The 14,615-nt window shown below is 37.8% G+C and overlaps 1 protein-coding gene across 1 annotated transcript in view; it reads left to right on the plus strand.

Moving 5' to 3' along the window:
* SYT1 (synaptotagmin 1) overlaps positions 1-14,615 on the plus strand; it is a 212,648-nt gene that overhangs the window by 141,233 nt on the left and 56,800 nt on the right. Inside the window, exon 6 of the mRNA XM_041465580.1 lies at positions 2,833-3,000. Within this exon, the coding sequence (XP_041321514.1) occupies positions 2,833-3,000 (168 nt within the window). The remainder of the gene's footprint in view (positions 1-2,832; positions 3,001-14,615) is intronic.

A 14,615-nucleotide genomic window follows, 5' to 3' on the forward strand; every position in this document is an offset into this window, starting at 1 on the left:
GGCAGATTAATCTTGCTAGACTTCATCATAGCAGTTCTTTGCCATGCTACTTTATGTATGAAAATAAATTCTTTTTCAGGTTTAATTAAATAAATGTAAGTAAGCCTTACATTGCAGTATTTACATTGTTCCAATAGTATCTATTAATAATGTTTTTCTAAAACTATGGCCAAATTCAAACCCCAGTTAAATAGTATAAAGGAATACTGTACAGTGTGTTTCACAGGGCTTCTCCTTATATACATTCCTCTGCTGTTACTTCAGGCCTTTCTCTTTGTGCCCAAATCTTATAATGACAGCTACAGATTAAAGACAGGAGCAGTGAAAGACTCAGGCTATGAAATCATTCAATGAGAAAGATATCCCTGTAGGCCACAACTACTACTGCATATATGAGCTTATTTTTTCCTTGAAGATGTTCATAAAAGTAATCTTTTGTGGGGAGTTATTTCTTTCTTGAGCTTTCCTAAGAGAATATTTAACAGAGAACAGAGTTCTAAATTACGTATTCCTATGCAGCTCACAAAAGCAAAGAAAGAACAAATAATGCTGTCATCTAAGATGAAGACACAAGTTATAAATCAGATCAGCCACTTCTGGACTATAATGTCCACTTGTTGTAAGTCACATCTTCAGTATTTAAATTTTATGCTCCAGAAGACAGTTTGTTTTCCATGCCAGACCTGACAGTGTGTTTAGGTGCATCTCAATATGGTACTGATCATCCCCTGTGGTCTGTGGTCTGTACTTGAGAGAAAACCAGCAAAGCATACCAAGTACTGTCATTGTTCTGAGGACTCCAGTGACCATTTAACTGGAACTGCAACTATAATAACAACTTCTGTGGGCACTGTTGACAGTGTCTCATTTACTTGTGCAGAGCTTTGCTCCTGTGACCCACTTCAGGTGGTGCACAGCTGCTGTTGGCATCCTTCCCATCCGTCTGGCAGCGCTGCCCACCAGGCAGCCCAGGCCCGTGCTGTTGCCTTCTCGCAGGGCACAGCTGCCTGCCTTCCTCCCAAAGTACAGCCAATGGGAATGAGTTGACTTGTGTTTCTGCTGCATTGCATCTTGAGCCCTGAACCTTAGTCCTTCCCTTTTTCATTTCTTTTTCTCAGACATCCATGGTGCTGTTCCAGGGTGCAAGTGTTTGTCAAACTGCAGCTGTCTAAATTGTGTACCCACACTGCAGTGCCAAAAGGAACCAAGAAGTCCTAGCTGCAATGCACCAGCCTGGCAGAGGGAGGTGTTCCTCCTCAGATCCAAAGTGGGAACAGGGTTCATGTCTAGAGGAGTGACACATCTGTGCCAGAAAAACACTCCTGTATACGTGTCCTTTTACCAAGGTCTCACTTGCTTTAAGTCAAGAGACTGATTACATCTGAGCAGAGAGCAGGGAGAGGAAGCAATCCTTCACAAGAACTGAGGCCATCCTTGATAGCCCAGAACAAAGCTGGAGACTGAGGCTACATTAGAAGTAATAAATGAAGGAAACATTTAGAAAGGGAGGTAGCTAAAATGAGCTTTACTGAGGTCAAGTACGGAAAAGTAAATAATGATGAATGTAGTCTTTGTATTCTAAGTGACCAGGATCCATTAAGTGGTACTGTAAACTAACAGAAATAAACTTCAGAAGATTTTTCTTCTCCCGTTTTCCAGGCTGTATAAAAATAAAACTAACATTATTTAGAATTTTTCCTTTCACATACCTTTGCCCTTTTTAGGAGCTACAGATAATTTAGAAAATGGAAAATAGATTTTGCTGTAGTATTTACTAAGATACACAGCCATGTACCACTGAAACTATTCGACTCAATAATGGAAGCTAGATCTGGCTCTCAACTTGATAGGCTTATTCTAAATGTTATATAAGATGTTATGTAAAGGGAAAATTACTTCTTGTTACTTAGTATTTTAATAAGCAAATGGAAGCTGAACAGTAACAAAAGACAACAGTTCTAGGGTTTAAGCAGACAAGAACATGGAGGTTAACAAGGCCAATGGTAATGCCACGCTTTCACTTTCTAATTAATAAAGTATTTACTGAATCCTATGGAAACCATTTATCCTTGCAGGATATACTCAGATTGACCAAGTGTTCATATAAATCCAAACAATTCCTACATCAGACCTTTTCCGACAGCGACTCAGGTGTAGCTTACCTGAACTGCATGTCTCCATCCTAATATTAAAAATGTGACTCGTAAACATCTCGTTCAGCATCTGTTGGAACCACATGAGAACAGCTGGAGAATTAGTCAGAACATGGCCTTCTGCCACCACAATTTCTAGTTACACATTGTGACTTAAAAAGCATCTTAGTGTGTAACATGTGAAAGATCTAGTATTGAAAAATATGCCTTGGTAAGTAATAGGTATTGGTACTGTAAGAGACATATCCAGTGTCTAATTACTTTGTTTCATATATAGTAAGCCAGTTCTGGTTTTTTCATGAGTCTGGGAGCTAGCCATCTCTAAGCGATGACAGGTGATTTATTGAGGAAAAAACAACATTGTGTGAAAAGTTCATGTGTCTTCAGTGCAAGTAATTTGGCTTCTTGTTTCAGTTTCATCACCCACAAAATGATTTGAAGTAGAATGAGAAAAACCCAGGAGTGATGAGTGAGCTGCCACATTGTTCTATTGAGTGCCAGAGCCTTGTCTCAAGAAATACTGCATCTGGTGACTCTGAAACAAATACACCTCATAATTTTCTCTGCAGTTCAATTTACCTGAGATGACAGCTGATAAACCAAAGAAATAGATCTGCATTGTAGTGGACCAATCTTTATTGTCTCAGATGCAGAGTTTGTCATTTCCTTGTCTTTGCAGGTGCCATACTCTGAGCTGGGTGGAAAAACTTTAGTGATGGCAGTTTATGACTTTGATCGTTTCTCCAAACATGATATCATTGGGGAATATAAAGTTGCAATGAACACAGTGGACTTCGGTCATGTCACTGAGGAGTGGAGGGACTTGCAAAGTGCAGAGAAAGAAGAGGTAAGAAAAATCAGACTTTTTTTCCTCCCAGAACACTTTTCACCTCACCTAGAAAAACAGACAAACTAGCAATATTTTTTTTTGCCAAGACAGCTCCCATCTGTTATCAGCATTTCTCAGATTTTCTTTGCCTGATAAATTTTTAATAAGCGTCTTTTCCAATACTCACTGAATGCAACATTCTCCTCTGCTAATTCAGTCAATCTTTTTGACACTTTATGCAACATATTAAAAATGTTTTCATGAGTTTGACATTTTCTTGAATTGGTGCATTTTGGGTACATAGAATTTGCATTTGATTATAAGTGGTGTGCATTTAGGTTTCTTGGTGGTTCTCGGGGGTTTGCATCTCAAGACATCTTATTGTGCCTGATGATAATGGTAGGGTTTCACTGAAATACCTTACAGTTCTGTTGAACTGCTATCCAATAATATCCTTTGATTAGAACTATAAATTTTACAAAAACCTTGGAATGGCATCCTACTCAAATATTTATCACCTTTTTTATTTTCCTCTCAATGTCAACATTCCTTGGATTCATTATTTATTAGGTATAGTGCTATATGTACACAAGACACTTCTTGGAAAGATTTCATCATCAGATTGTGCATCCTATGAGCTTGTTCATACTGATGCATCCAACTTTTTGCTTATTGTAAGACTATTTTGTCCTAATTTTTACATTTTTTTTCTTTTGATTGGTAGACAGCACATGCCCACTCAGAGTGCATAGCATGCTTTAATTCTCTGGTGGGAGGAGAAATAATCATGAGTTTGAGTTTCTCATCATCTAATTCAGCTAATGAAGTGCTTTGGATTCAAATCTTAGTTTCTGTAATGAAAGGGACAATCTCTGAATGAAATCTTCCCTTCTCACAAGTGGTGAAAACCTGAGTATTGATTTAGACTAAAAGTGGTGAAAACAGCATCAAATGCAGAGCCATGCAGCCTTCTCAGGTTTTCAGAAATGGTAGACTTCAGTCTTCCTTTTTGAGTCTTTGTTTTAAAGACTGTATTTTCAGATGGCTTTTTTCAACTGCTTATTGATTTGAAAGCCACTGCTACATTGAGACTGTTCTGCATGGCATTGTTTCATAGTGGCAATATTTGCAGGGCTCTCTTTCTGCAGGTGACATCAGTCTCCTGCTATGTGGGGCATTTTTCTTCCACTCTCAGAGTTAAATATGAAAATGAAAAAAAGAGATAAAGGAAGTTTTTTGTTCAAGGGCCCTGTTCTTTTAAGCGTCCAGCATACTAGAAAGCTGAAAATGTGAAATTGGAGTGTATTAATCGTTCCAAATTTTATTAAGTAATGAATTGGTCTTTTATTACACTACTATCTGTACTTTCAAAGTGTTTTATGCTTTTCTGTTTAAAAACACACAAAATAAGCCAAACTGTGCAAAAAAGAATTGTCACTTTGCCTTCTTTAGGACTTTAGAACATAAACAATGATATCCCTATATGCAGCTTACAGATAACATGTTACAGATTAGTGTGGGGTTTCATCTGCTTTATTGCATAGAAAGTTGCTTCTTAAGTGTTCTAGCTAACATCCACAGTAAGACCTGATGCAGTCACTTGATTGCTTTCATAAAATTCATACCCTACTAATACAATATGATTAAAACCTTGCTTGAAACAGATATTGAGTGTGTGAGCTACATCCAGAAATGCATTCGGAGTTGGAAAATACTTTTTATTAAAACAGAAGGATATAATTAAAATAAATCATTCTGGAAGTATTTGGATATTAGAAGAGTATTGCAAGAGCTTTGAATAGTTTGCTGTAGAGATGAAATCTAGGTTGCCCTCACCTTTCTTCAAATTTCAGGTACTGTTTATGCAGAAAAACCACTGTTATTTTTATACTTTTTTGATGGAACCTTTTTGAAGTTGCCACCAAAGCATGGCCATTTTATTTATAACGAGCTAGGCAATATGATGATATGAAAGCATCATGAAAAGCTATGCTTAGACCAACTCCTTAAATATTTTTTCATACTACAGGAGGTCTCATGTTTTATTTTTGCATCTCAATGCTCAAGCATGCAAGGTATCCAGTCAATATGGAAAAAATATCATAACTTGGGGTATATGGAGACATTTTAATCTTAATTTTCTATATACTATGTGTAGCTGGTTTGTAACAGCTTATAAGCTCACTGTACAAATAAAAAGTGATTCTACAAAAACCACTTACTCATTAGACAAGTGTATTTAATCCAAACTTAATTCTGCTCTATTATGGAACCTCTACTTCTGTCATATATATGTTGAGCCAGATTCAAATAATTGCTTAGCCCAGTTCGGAAGAGAAATCTCTACCAAGAACCAGGAGAGGTGCATCTGTCAGAAGTTTGGGAGCTGTGTTTCACATGAAATGTCATGCATATTCCAGCATATTTCGTATTTGATTCAAGTACCTTACCATCTTTGATGTTCCAGTCCCTGCTCCACAGAAAAGATTCCAAGCAAATTCTAGTGTATTTTAAGTGGTAATAAGTAGGGATGGGAGAGATCATACCTGTGTAAAGGGATTGTCATCTGACCCAGCAGATGTTGCAGAATTCATGGCAGATACAGCTGCAACCAAGAAGTACCCTGGTTTCAGAATTAGAAAAGACAACACTGTGTGTAGGAAGGCCAACATGATTTACCTATATCAGATATGTAGCAGTAGAAACATGTTTGTCTCTTGGTAGTGATCATGAATATTATATGGCGGTCTGGCTTACTAAAATAACAAATTAAAACCTGAGCAACTGTATTTCATCCAAAAATTTATGACAAATGTAAACCTATTGCTAATAAAATATCTTTTTTTGACTATTACACATATTATAATTGTGTAATGAGTTTGTCCTTGAAAAGCACATCTGCATGAGATTTGCAATATTTGAAGAATGACAGGCTTTATTTCCTTTCTTGCCCTTACAACACTTAGGCAAGTTTGTCAGTTCTCAGCAACCTAGTGCTAACTATGATTCTAAATATGAAATTAAGTATAAGTTGCCAAAGTATCCATAATGTTTTAATTATGACCCCTAGACAAGATGTATACCAAAGTGAATCAGTGGCAGTTGTCACTAGTCACTTTGAAAGAGCTATCTAGGTGGCATCAGTCAAAGTGAATATAAAAATCTCGGTTTTAGTTTATGTCAGATTCAGTTGATGCACATCACAGAATTACAATATAATTACCACTTCAATCATAGGGGGCAAAACAATTTTACAAGCAGTTACTCTTCTTTTTGTTCATAAAGCTCCACTGTACATTCTGTCCTTTTTTTAAAATGGGCTTAAAATTGAAGACGGAGGATGAAGGTTTAATGAAATAATGTAAGCTCTATCTCTCACAGCCTAGTCACTTGAATGGCATCTCTCTGACACTGCATTCTCTTCTGGGAAAGGTCTTATTAATATATTTATGTTGGTGAAGCACTTTGAAGGTACAAGCCTTTGTGTGAGCATTTGTTATGACTGTGAGAGGGCTTTGGGAATGTGCAGTGTCTGCTAAATATTGAGGAGGCTACTACTAATGAGCTGCATACGTTGAATCCTTTTTCCTTGGCTGTTTTTAGATCTGCTGTCCCTGTGTCTAGTAGTCCTTCAGCCTCATTTGACTGAGAGTGTGGGAGGGAGGAGTGGTAGATACTGAAAGGTTATTCACTTTTACCAAGTCTGACATATAATGGTTTGGGCACAGAGTGTTAAAAAGCAGATCACAAGAGTTTGCTCCTCTCTGTCATCTACCAGATGTCATTGCTATTAACTTTATCTGAGTACACACTGCATCCAATATCTGTTATCACTCCAGTACAGAAGGCCAGACAGACCTCTTCTTTGCTCACAGCAGTGTGAATCATACTGAGAGTCATCTACTGAATACTTCAGCTGATTTCCCTCCAGACATTTTGTTATATTGGCACTTAAATTGAAAACTGGTTGTAGCAGACATGCCAAGAAATTTTAGGAAATATAAGGAAGAGCAGGAAACAATTCTTTCCCTTGAAAGCAGTGGAGAAGCAGAGTGTTGTACCATAAGGAGAAGGATCTTTGTTGACCTGACAGTATCCACCACCAAGAGTTCTGCAGATCTTTCACAATTGCCGTCGCATGAGATGCTGCATTATCTGATCAGGCATCCACCATGGTTAGCTTACATGATGGATGCATGCTCATACCACAGTGGGTGATGATGGGTATATTTTATACAAGGCTTCTGAGTGGGAGGTCTGTTGGAAAACACCACTGTCACTCCTACATGATGCACAGCCCCCAGCGGGAGAGGTGCAGGATGCTGCCTTGGAAAGGGATGAGAGGGAAACGTTCTGCAGATGGAAGGAGCAGTTCTGTGACCCTTGACCATGCTGTTCATGAGGATTGCTCTTTCCTGCCTTTTCCAAAAGTAAAAGATGAAGGAAGGAGGTGGAAAAGTGGGCCTGAAACATATGTATTTAATATCTTGGTTGTACTTCATAGAAGTTAGAGACTGTCAGAAAGTTAGTGAGTCACCCAGCTCATTGACTCTCTGGAACTGAAACTTGCAGAGATCTAAGAGGAAAGGACATTTTTACAAAAGTCACTGTCAAATTACAGCAGCAAATCACTGTTATTTTCTGTTATAGTTGCAAGAGCAATGGACAGATGATCTAATAGGCCTTTCCCATCGCTGGTAATAACACTTAGTTCTTTTACAGCTTTTCAGATAGCACAGTGCTTTGCGAAAGAAAGTATCATTATCCCTATGGAGATGCTGTCAGAGTGTCAGACAGATTTTAAAATGTGAGATTTCGTTTATTTAGCTGCATGTTATATTGGAGCACTATGTTTTCTTCATGGTGTTTACATCTTCTCAAGTTCACTTCTTCTTACTCCCAATTAAAACTTTAAAGTGTTAAATCTTAAGGAGGTTTTAATTTTCAGGTTTTGTGAAGAGTTTATGCAGTAAACAGAGATCATTCAACACCTGTTCAACATTGTAAGTGAAGCATCTGTCCTGCCAAGGAACTGAATTTCTTACTGAGACAGGGAACAAAACAGAGGTTCAGAAGTTTGAGAATCAGCAAACCTGCTTTAAAATTCTTCAGCAGTTAATCAGTTGTTTTTCATCTTGAAATTGAAGGTGCTAAAATGATTTTAAAGGTAAAACAATATGATTCAAGTGGAGCTGTAAGGGTACTGTTTTCAGTTCATTAGAATCATGCTTTTTTTTTCTCACCTTTCATACTCAAAGTGCTAGCAATCCCACTATATAGCTTTGTTGAGTATTCTCTTTTTTAACTCCCTCTCTGGAAGAGATGCCTTAGGAGGTCACTTTCTTGTGTTATAATAAAAATAATGTAATTGGCTTACTTGAAATCAAAAGGGATCTTGTCTTGATTAATCTCAAACTGTCTGGCTTTACAGATATTAAATTCAAATACAGAAGACGGCATAAAAGAAGAAGAAGCTCATTGATAGTGTTAAATCCAGGCTCTTCTGGGGCTTTTCTGTTCCTGGACAGTATTCATTCTGAGATCAGAAAAAACATATATTGCTTATTTGCCAAAAACGTTCTTATTACCATTTTCCTTTCGTGTGGAGAAGGGCATCCTGAGGTTAAACTCTGCTGAAATAGTAGATCCTACACTTGGTGCTAAGTATCTAATGACCCATAATACACAAAATAATAATAATATTTATTTCAGACAAAGTATATTGCTAGGAACCTTGTAGAAAATTACAAGGCCGAAGGCAGGAATAGTGGGAAGTTCCCAGCCTCCACATATTAATATTACTGTGTGGGATTTTATTGCTCAAGCAGAAGATATTTTAAAGTTCAAAGACACAGCCACATTCAATGGCAATTGGAAAGCAATGTTCTGAATAGTGTTTTTATAGAGTTTTGAGAAAGGTACTGGAAGGGATCAAACTCATCTGTAGCTAGAGTATGAAGAGATATTTTGGATCCAGACTGCAGAAGGAATTCCAGGAATTCTTAGACTTAATTATGGAGTACTCCCAAGTATAAATGAGAGAAAATGGTTCTGTAGGACCAGCTGATGAGTGAAAGAGCCACAGAATATGCTATATCTGGAATTGTTCAGCATTGTTCTCCAACTGGACCTTTATGTGCTGACTTATTTTTCTGACTACCAACATCAGTGAATGCATAATCCAGAGGCAGAAATGGCCTCACTGGGATTCCAGGCAGAAGCTTCATGGTAGTCCAGGTTAATACCTCATTTCCCTTTCTCCCCTACATTTCCAAAGCAGCAGTGACAAAAATCATTATCTGATTGCTGTTATAAACCGGGATCAGGAGCTAAGGGAAGCTGCAAAGCAGCTGTGTTAAAATACAGTGTCATTAGAAAGACCTTCAGAACAGAGAGCAGCATTTTTACAGTCACAAAGGAAGAGCAGGTCTCACAAAGATGACAACAATATTTTCACTAGAAGGTTGAGGAGGGGATGTATACTACTCCAATATCCTTGCTTTTTTGTGTCCACTCCATGTAGAGGCAAAGGTTTAGGAATAGTGGTCCAAAGAGAAAGGGATTAGCCATTTTCTTTTTTTTTCCTTTATCACCTTTTAAACACTGATTTAAACCATGTCATAGATTACCATAGTAACCATTTAACCTCTTGTCAGAGCCTGTTGTGTTTCATTTTAGTTCAACAATGAGCTTAAACTGGTATCTGAAGCACTTTGCATTGTACCTGTGGCAGGAATTAGCACGAAATGCCCTAATCACAGTTAGAATCCAGAACATAAGACTGTCTTTTTAGTTTAGAGGTATTAGACTTTTGTTTAGTTTATGCTAGTGTTTCAAGAGGTAGAGTACATGAATTTATGAAGTATACCAGGTCTTATTTCTAGGCTATATGGACGACAGACAGAGATAACTCAGTTCTACAGTTTCCTGTTCTGTCTGTCATATAAGTCAATCTTCTACCAAAGGCCAAAGAAATCCCTCACAGTGGCTCATGTGTTGTTAGTAGGTAACACAGCAGGGTAAGTTTAGTACACCGGTACATCTCTCCTCTTCCGTTCCTGTGGCCTTCTGCAGCTTACTTTGTGCTTGTCACCATCATAACTAGAGAAGCATTCAGGGGCTGCTTGGCTGGCTTACTCACTAGAGGGATGGAGGGCTACTGCTGTTGTTTTGTCCCTTCCATTAGCAGACTTTTCAGAGTATGATTTTTTTCTGTAGAGGGCTGGACTGTCATCACTGCAACAGAATTACTACTGCTGTCTCATTAAAGCAGAACACAACTCACTTTAAGCTACCATCTTCAATGCACAGATGAAATCCATTTCCGATATCTTTTTGGATCCAGATGTGTTCTGTATGTGCTTCTTGCTGGCCTAAATCTAGAGTAAAACATGTACCTGAAACTGAATCCAGTGACATGGATATTGTCCTAACTAGCAGTGAGAGAGTTGAGCGTTGTGTTATTGCTGCTTGGTCGGGCACATGTGTTTGCCTCCAGCAGAATGGAACTGGGAAGTACTGCAGCATCCAGTAACACTGATAAAGGCAACTGCATTTGAGAGCCCTTCTCTTTGCATTTCTCCACTTGTGGCTGACCTTGAGTTCAGATGTCTTCTCAGCCAAAGAGCTTGCCATAAAATTCTGACTCAAGTTATTCCCTGTACGATTACTGTTAAGTGGGGTTTACAATTTGCTTTTGATGCCCCCAGTGTAGAACATGGCACTGCAGCTTCTCAGTGCTATGTCGGGCAATGGGCAGACAGCACCCGAGCTTCCCATCAGATGCTTTATATTAGGTGCTACTTAAATTATTTCTGGTTGTCTTAAATCCAGTTATTTTACCTCTGTTTTTCCATATCTTCTTCAGTAACTGTGAAAATTAACAGGAGGACCTCTTGTTGATGAGTGGAGCCTCAGCTTCAAAACTGGCAGCAGCTCATTTTTGTAGGAGTGCCCTGAGGTCTGCAGCTGACATCTCCTGTCTGTTAATGCCCAGCCCAGTTTTAGGAATGGATTATGCTGAAAGTGGTTTTACTCACTCAGATTTGCACATTAATTATCAGGAAAAACATTAATTTTCTGTGATTTTTTAGAGCAGACAAGTTTTCTATGACATGTGGGTCATTTATATTAGATAACATTAAAATTTTCTTTCTGCAAAAAGTTTCCCATTTCAAAAAACCTTTGTTTGCTTTATAAATAGTGCTAGTTTCCTATCAATTAATTTAGACATTTCTCTAAATAAGGTGGTATTATTTGCCCTAAATCTGGAGGATTCCTAGGTCCTCAAGGAACATTTCAAAGAATGTCCTATAATTGAACTTAGTCTAGGAAATAGGCAGCATCCTGGAGCTAATAGTGTTTTACCAATGCCAAGTTGGGAGGAAAGTGGCACAAGGAAACCTCTTACAAGCTTGAAAGTTAGAGCTTGCTTGGTTTTGGAGCAAGGAGCTAGACGCTCTGATTCTCAGCGCTCAGCAATGTTTGTTATAGGCAGCTTTGCACCTCCACTGGAAAACTCTTAGAGGGCCTTTAAGACCAAAGAGTTTGAAAGTTTCTGATTTTAAGACAGAAGTAAATGAAGAAAATAACACATCCTTTTATAGCTTTGGCAATACTCTATCTCTCTTTAAAATGTGTACTTTATTTGTTACTTGGATGTTACTGGATTCTATTCTGTTGCTGATTCTTGTTATGCCCTTCTTCAGTAGATTCAAGCAATTTAATACATGATCCTTTCTCTTCTCTACATTACTTATTCTCTGTAATCAAGTCATGTCCAATCTTCTTTTCAGAAAGCTGCAGAAATTAATCTTTTCTTTTTTTTCAAAATCAGGTATTCATTTTTCCAGTAAGAGTCTTTTTACCTTCTTTGTAGTTTTCAGCATCTAAAAAAATGTATGTACTCAAGAGCTGTGTGGAGTATACTTTATTTCTTTGGCAGGCAGAGAAAGTCACCAGCCTCTTCTGATCATATCTACTGTTGATTGTTTTGCACAGCATTACACTAACAGTCTGTAGCTTATGACCCTGAATCCTCAGCAGGAGGTATTGCTTTGTAAGATACCTTTCCTGATTCAGAAGATACTTATAAAAAGTCTGGAGTACTTTGTCTTAGACTGTAGAAAATTTGCTTTCGGCTGTATGAAAATGTCCTCACTGTAACTGGTTACAGGTAACTGATTAATCACTTTCTTTCTGACTAGCCTGTTGCATGACTATTTACTGTTATATCACCTGCCTCCTTTGTCAACAAAATATCTTCCCCACCTATAAAAACAGCAGTAGACCTTGAATGGAAAAAAAAGAAAAAAAAATGTTCATGCTTCCTTCATCAAGCAAATTTCCAGTGTTACCAAAGAGGGAATCTGGTTTTAGTTGAAAGTACCTTTTTCTTCCCATAAAACAGTGTGACTACACATTCATGATATTTTATATCCTTTAAATCAACATTATTACAACTTATACGAATTCTTCTTTTGTTTCATCTGTGTTTGATAAAACACAAATGACTGATAGATACCACCTTTATCCTATTTGGCCTTTTTTGAGTAAGACAAGTAAAATGTTTCAGCCTTATTTCCCTTGTGGTCTAAGACTTATTAAAAAGGAACATCATTGAGCCAGGAATCTTATGATAAGTGCAGTCTTCTGTCCTAGATTTTTAGCTAACTGCAATGAACTCTTTACTGAAGAGATTAATACAATCGAGTGTGTGGTTCTGATTGCTGTGATGACCTTTGATGAGCTGCCTTGTCTTCCTAAAGAATGTGTTCAGAGGCTTTTTCAAAGTGAAATAGTGAGAAGTTCAGTAACAAAAGAGGAGTTTGCCACTATGTATTTATCTAACACTTTAACATTTTTCAGTAGTTTCATAAAAATAAAGGTTTGAATGGTTAGTTTAAGAAGTGGATATAAGCCTGGTAAGGGTAAGTCAGTAGATTTGAATATGTAGCACTGGTTTGAAGCATCTCATTCTTGAACTGAATACAAATATTTAATATGCTGAACTTAAGAAATATAATACAAGGCATTGTAGTAGAAGATATGCATTAGTTTCTTCATTTCAAGTGGAACCAAAGACAAAAATACTGCAATTATCTGAGACAGTATTTTACTCTCATATATTTCTGACTTCCCTCAAACTAGGGAGCACTACAACAGGAGCTTTTCTGAGCTTTTCAGCTTGCCTCTTTTCCAGCTGCATATCCTTTACCTACCTCATGTTTAGTCAATTCCAATGCCCTGGAAAAATCTTCAGTACAAAAATCAGTAAAAATAGGACAATGTGAGAAAACTTTCTAAATGAAAAACAGTGATACAGAAAGAGACTTCTAGGCCTGTGTGTGCATAAAAGCAATGAATGGGAAAAAAAGATTATATTGGCTGGGGTGAAATTTTACATGAAAAAAGTCTTCACCTTGATAAATTACAGATGGAGAACTGTAGAACTGTCTTGCTATAAGTCTTCACTATTAGCTGTCAACTTAGATCAGTTGTCTGTGGTTTTCCCATTAGCAAATCCAGTTCCTTTTCATCTTGCTATATCAGTCTTTAGTGTGCAGCTCTTTTAAGGTCACTGCTGCAGTGCAGTGGGAATCCTTGTTTTTCTGTGTGGCTAAGTTGTCTTTGTGTGAAAATAAAGGCACAATCTGGTTTTGGTGCAAAACTGTTGCACGCTGCCCTGGAAGTTGGAGAGCAAGGTAAGAAAATTTCTGTAAGTTTAAAGGAATGAAGTGTCTTAACAAAGATGGATCCTCAGCTTCTTACCCTGCTCAGGGAAACTCCTGAGCACATGGCAGGTCATCATGTGTTCTGTTTGGCCTGCCCCTAGCTAGCCAGCAAACAATGCCACTATGTATTGTCTCTTTCCTAATTGCCAACTTAGGAGATTTTGGAGGAGGCTGCTCTGGGCTGTGGGGTTTGTGAGGAGGTCATGGAAGGGAGCTGGAGGTAGTGCTAGGGGGTATTATGGAGGAACATGAAAGCTGAAATGGTGCTTCAGCAAGCAAGAGAGGAGAGAAAGGGCATCAGTCAACATTTATTTAATGTCTTAGTAGTAGGTCTTATTGTCTTTGTAGTTTGTTGAAGTTTCAGGAAAGGGAAGAAGGTAATGCCTGTGAAGGTAATCCATGAATTCCACTGAATTTCTCTTTATAGTTTTTGCAGAACAAATATAAATGTAATACTATATGGCTTCAGTGATGGCAGCAGTGATTTTGCCTGATAGTCTTTCCCTGGTGCTGATGAATTTCAGCTGTAGTTACCAGCAGCCATAGATGATTAGTCATTCCATCATGCCAATCATTCCCACTTTTACTGGTTTGTTCAAATCAGCTTGTTTCTGTCTTGGAGTAACCAATAATGTATGATTGTTGTAGCAAGGACTCTGTTCGTGCCAGGTTTTCCTGCAGTACCACATGCAGTCATACATCTTACAAGGAAGAAATCGGTAATTACTTTGATTCTTAATTGCAATTCTTTACAATTGTCTACTGATTCTATGTATTTTTGGATGTATGATGTAATTCCAGTTCATAGTCTAAAGCTTTTAATTAAATCACCTTTGGAAACTAAGACACGCTTGGTAGTAGACACTACATTAACTGAGTATTAAGATGCTCTTTACTACA

This window comes from Pyrgilauda ruficollis, unplaced genomic scaffold, assembly GCF_017590135.1.
Source record: "Pyrgilauda ruficollis isolate IOZ18807 unplaced genomic scaffold, ASM1759013v1 scaffold19, whole genome shotgun sequence".
Classification (NCBI taxonomy): Eukaryota; Metazoa; Chordata; class Aves; order Passeriformes; family Passeridae; genus Pyrgilauda; species Pyrgilauda ruficollis.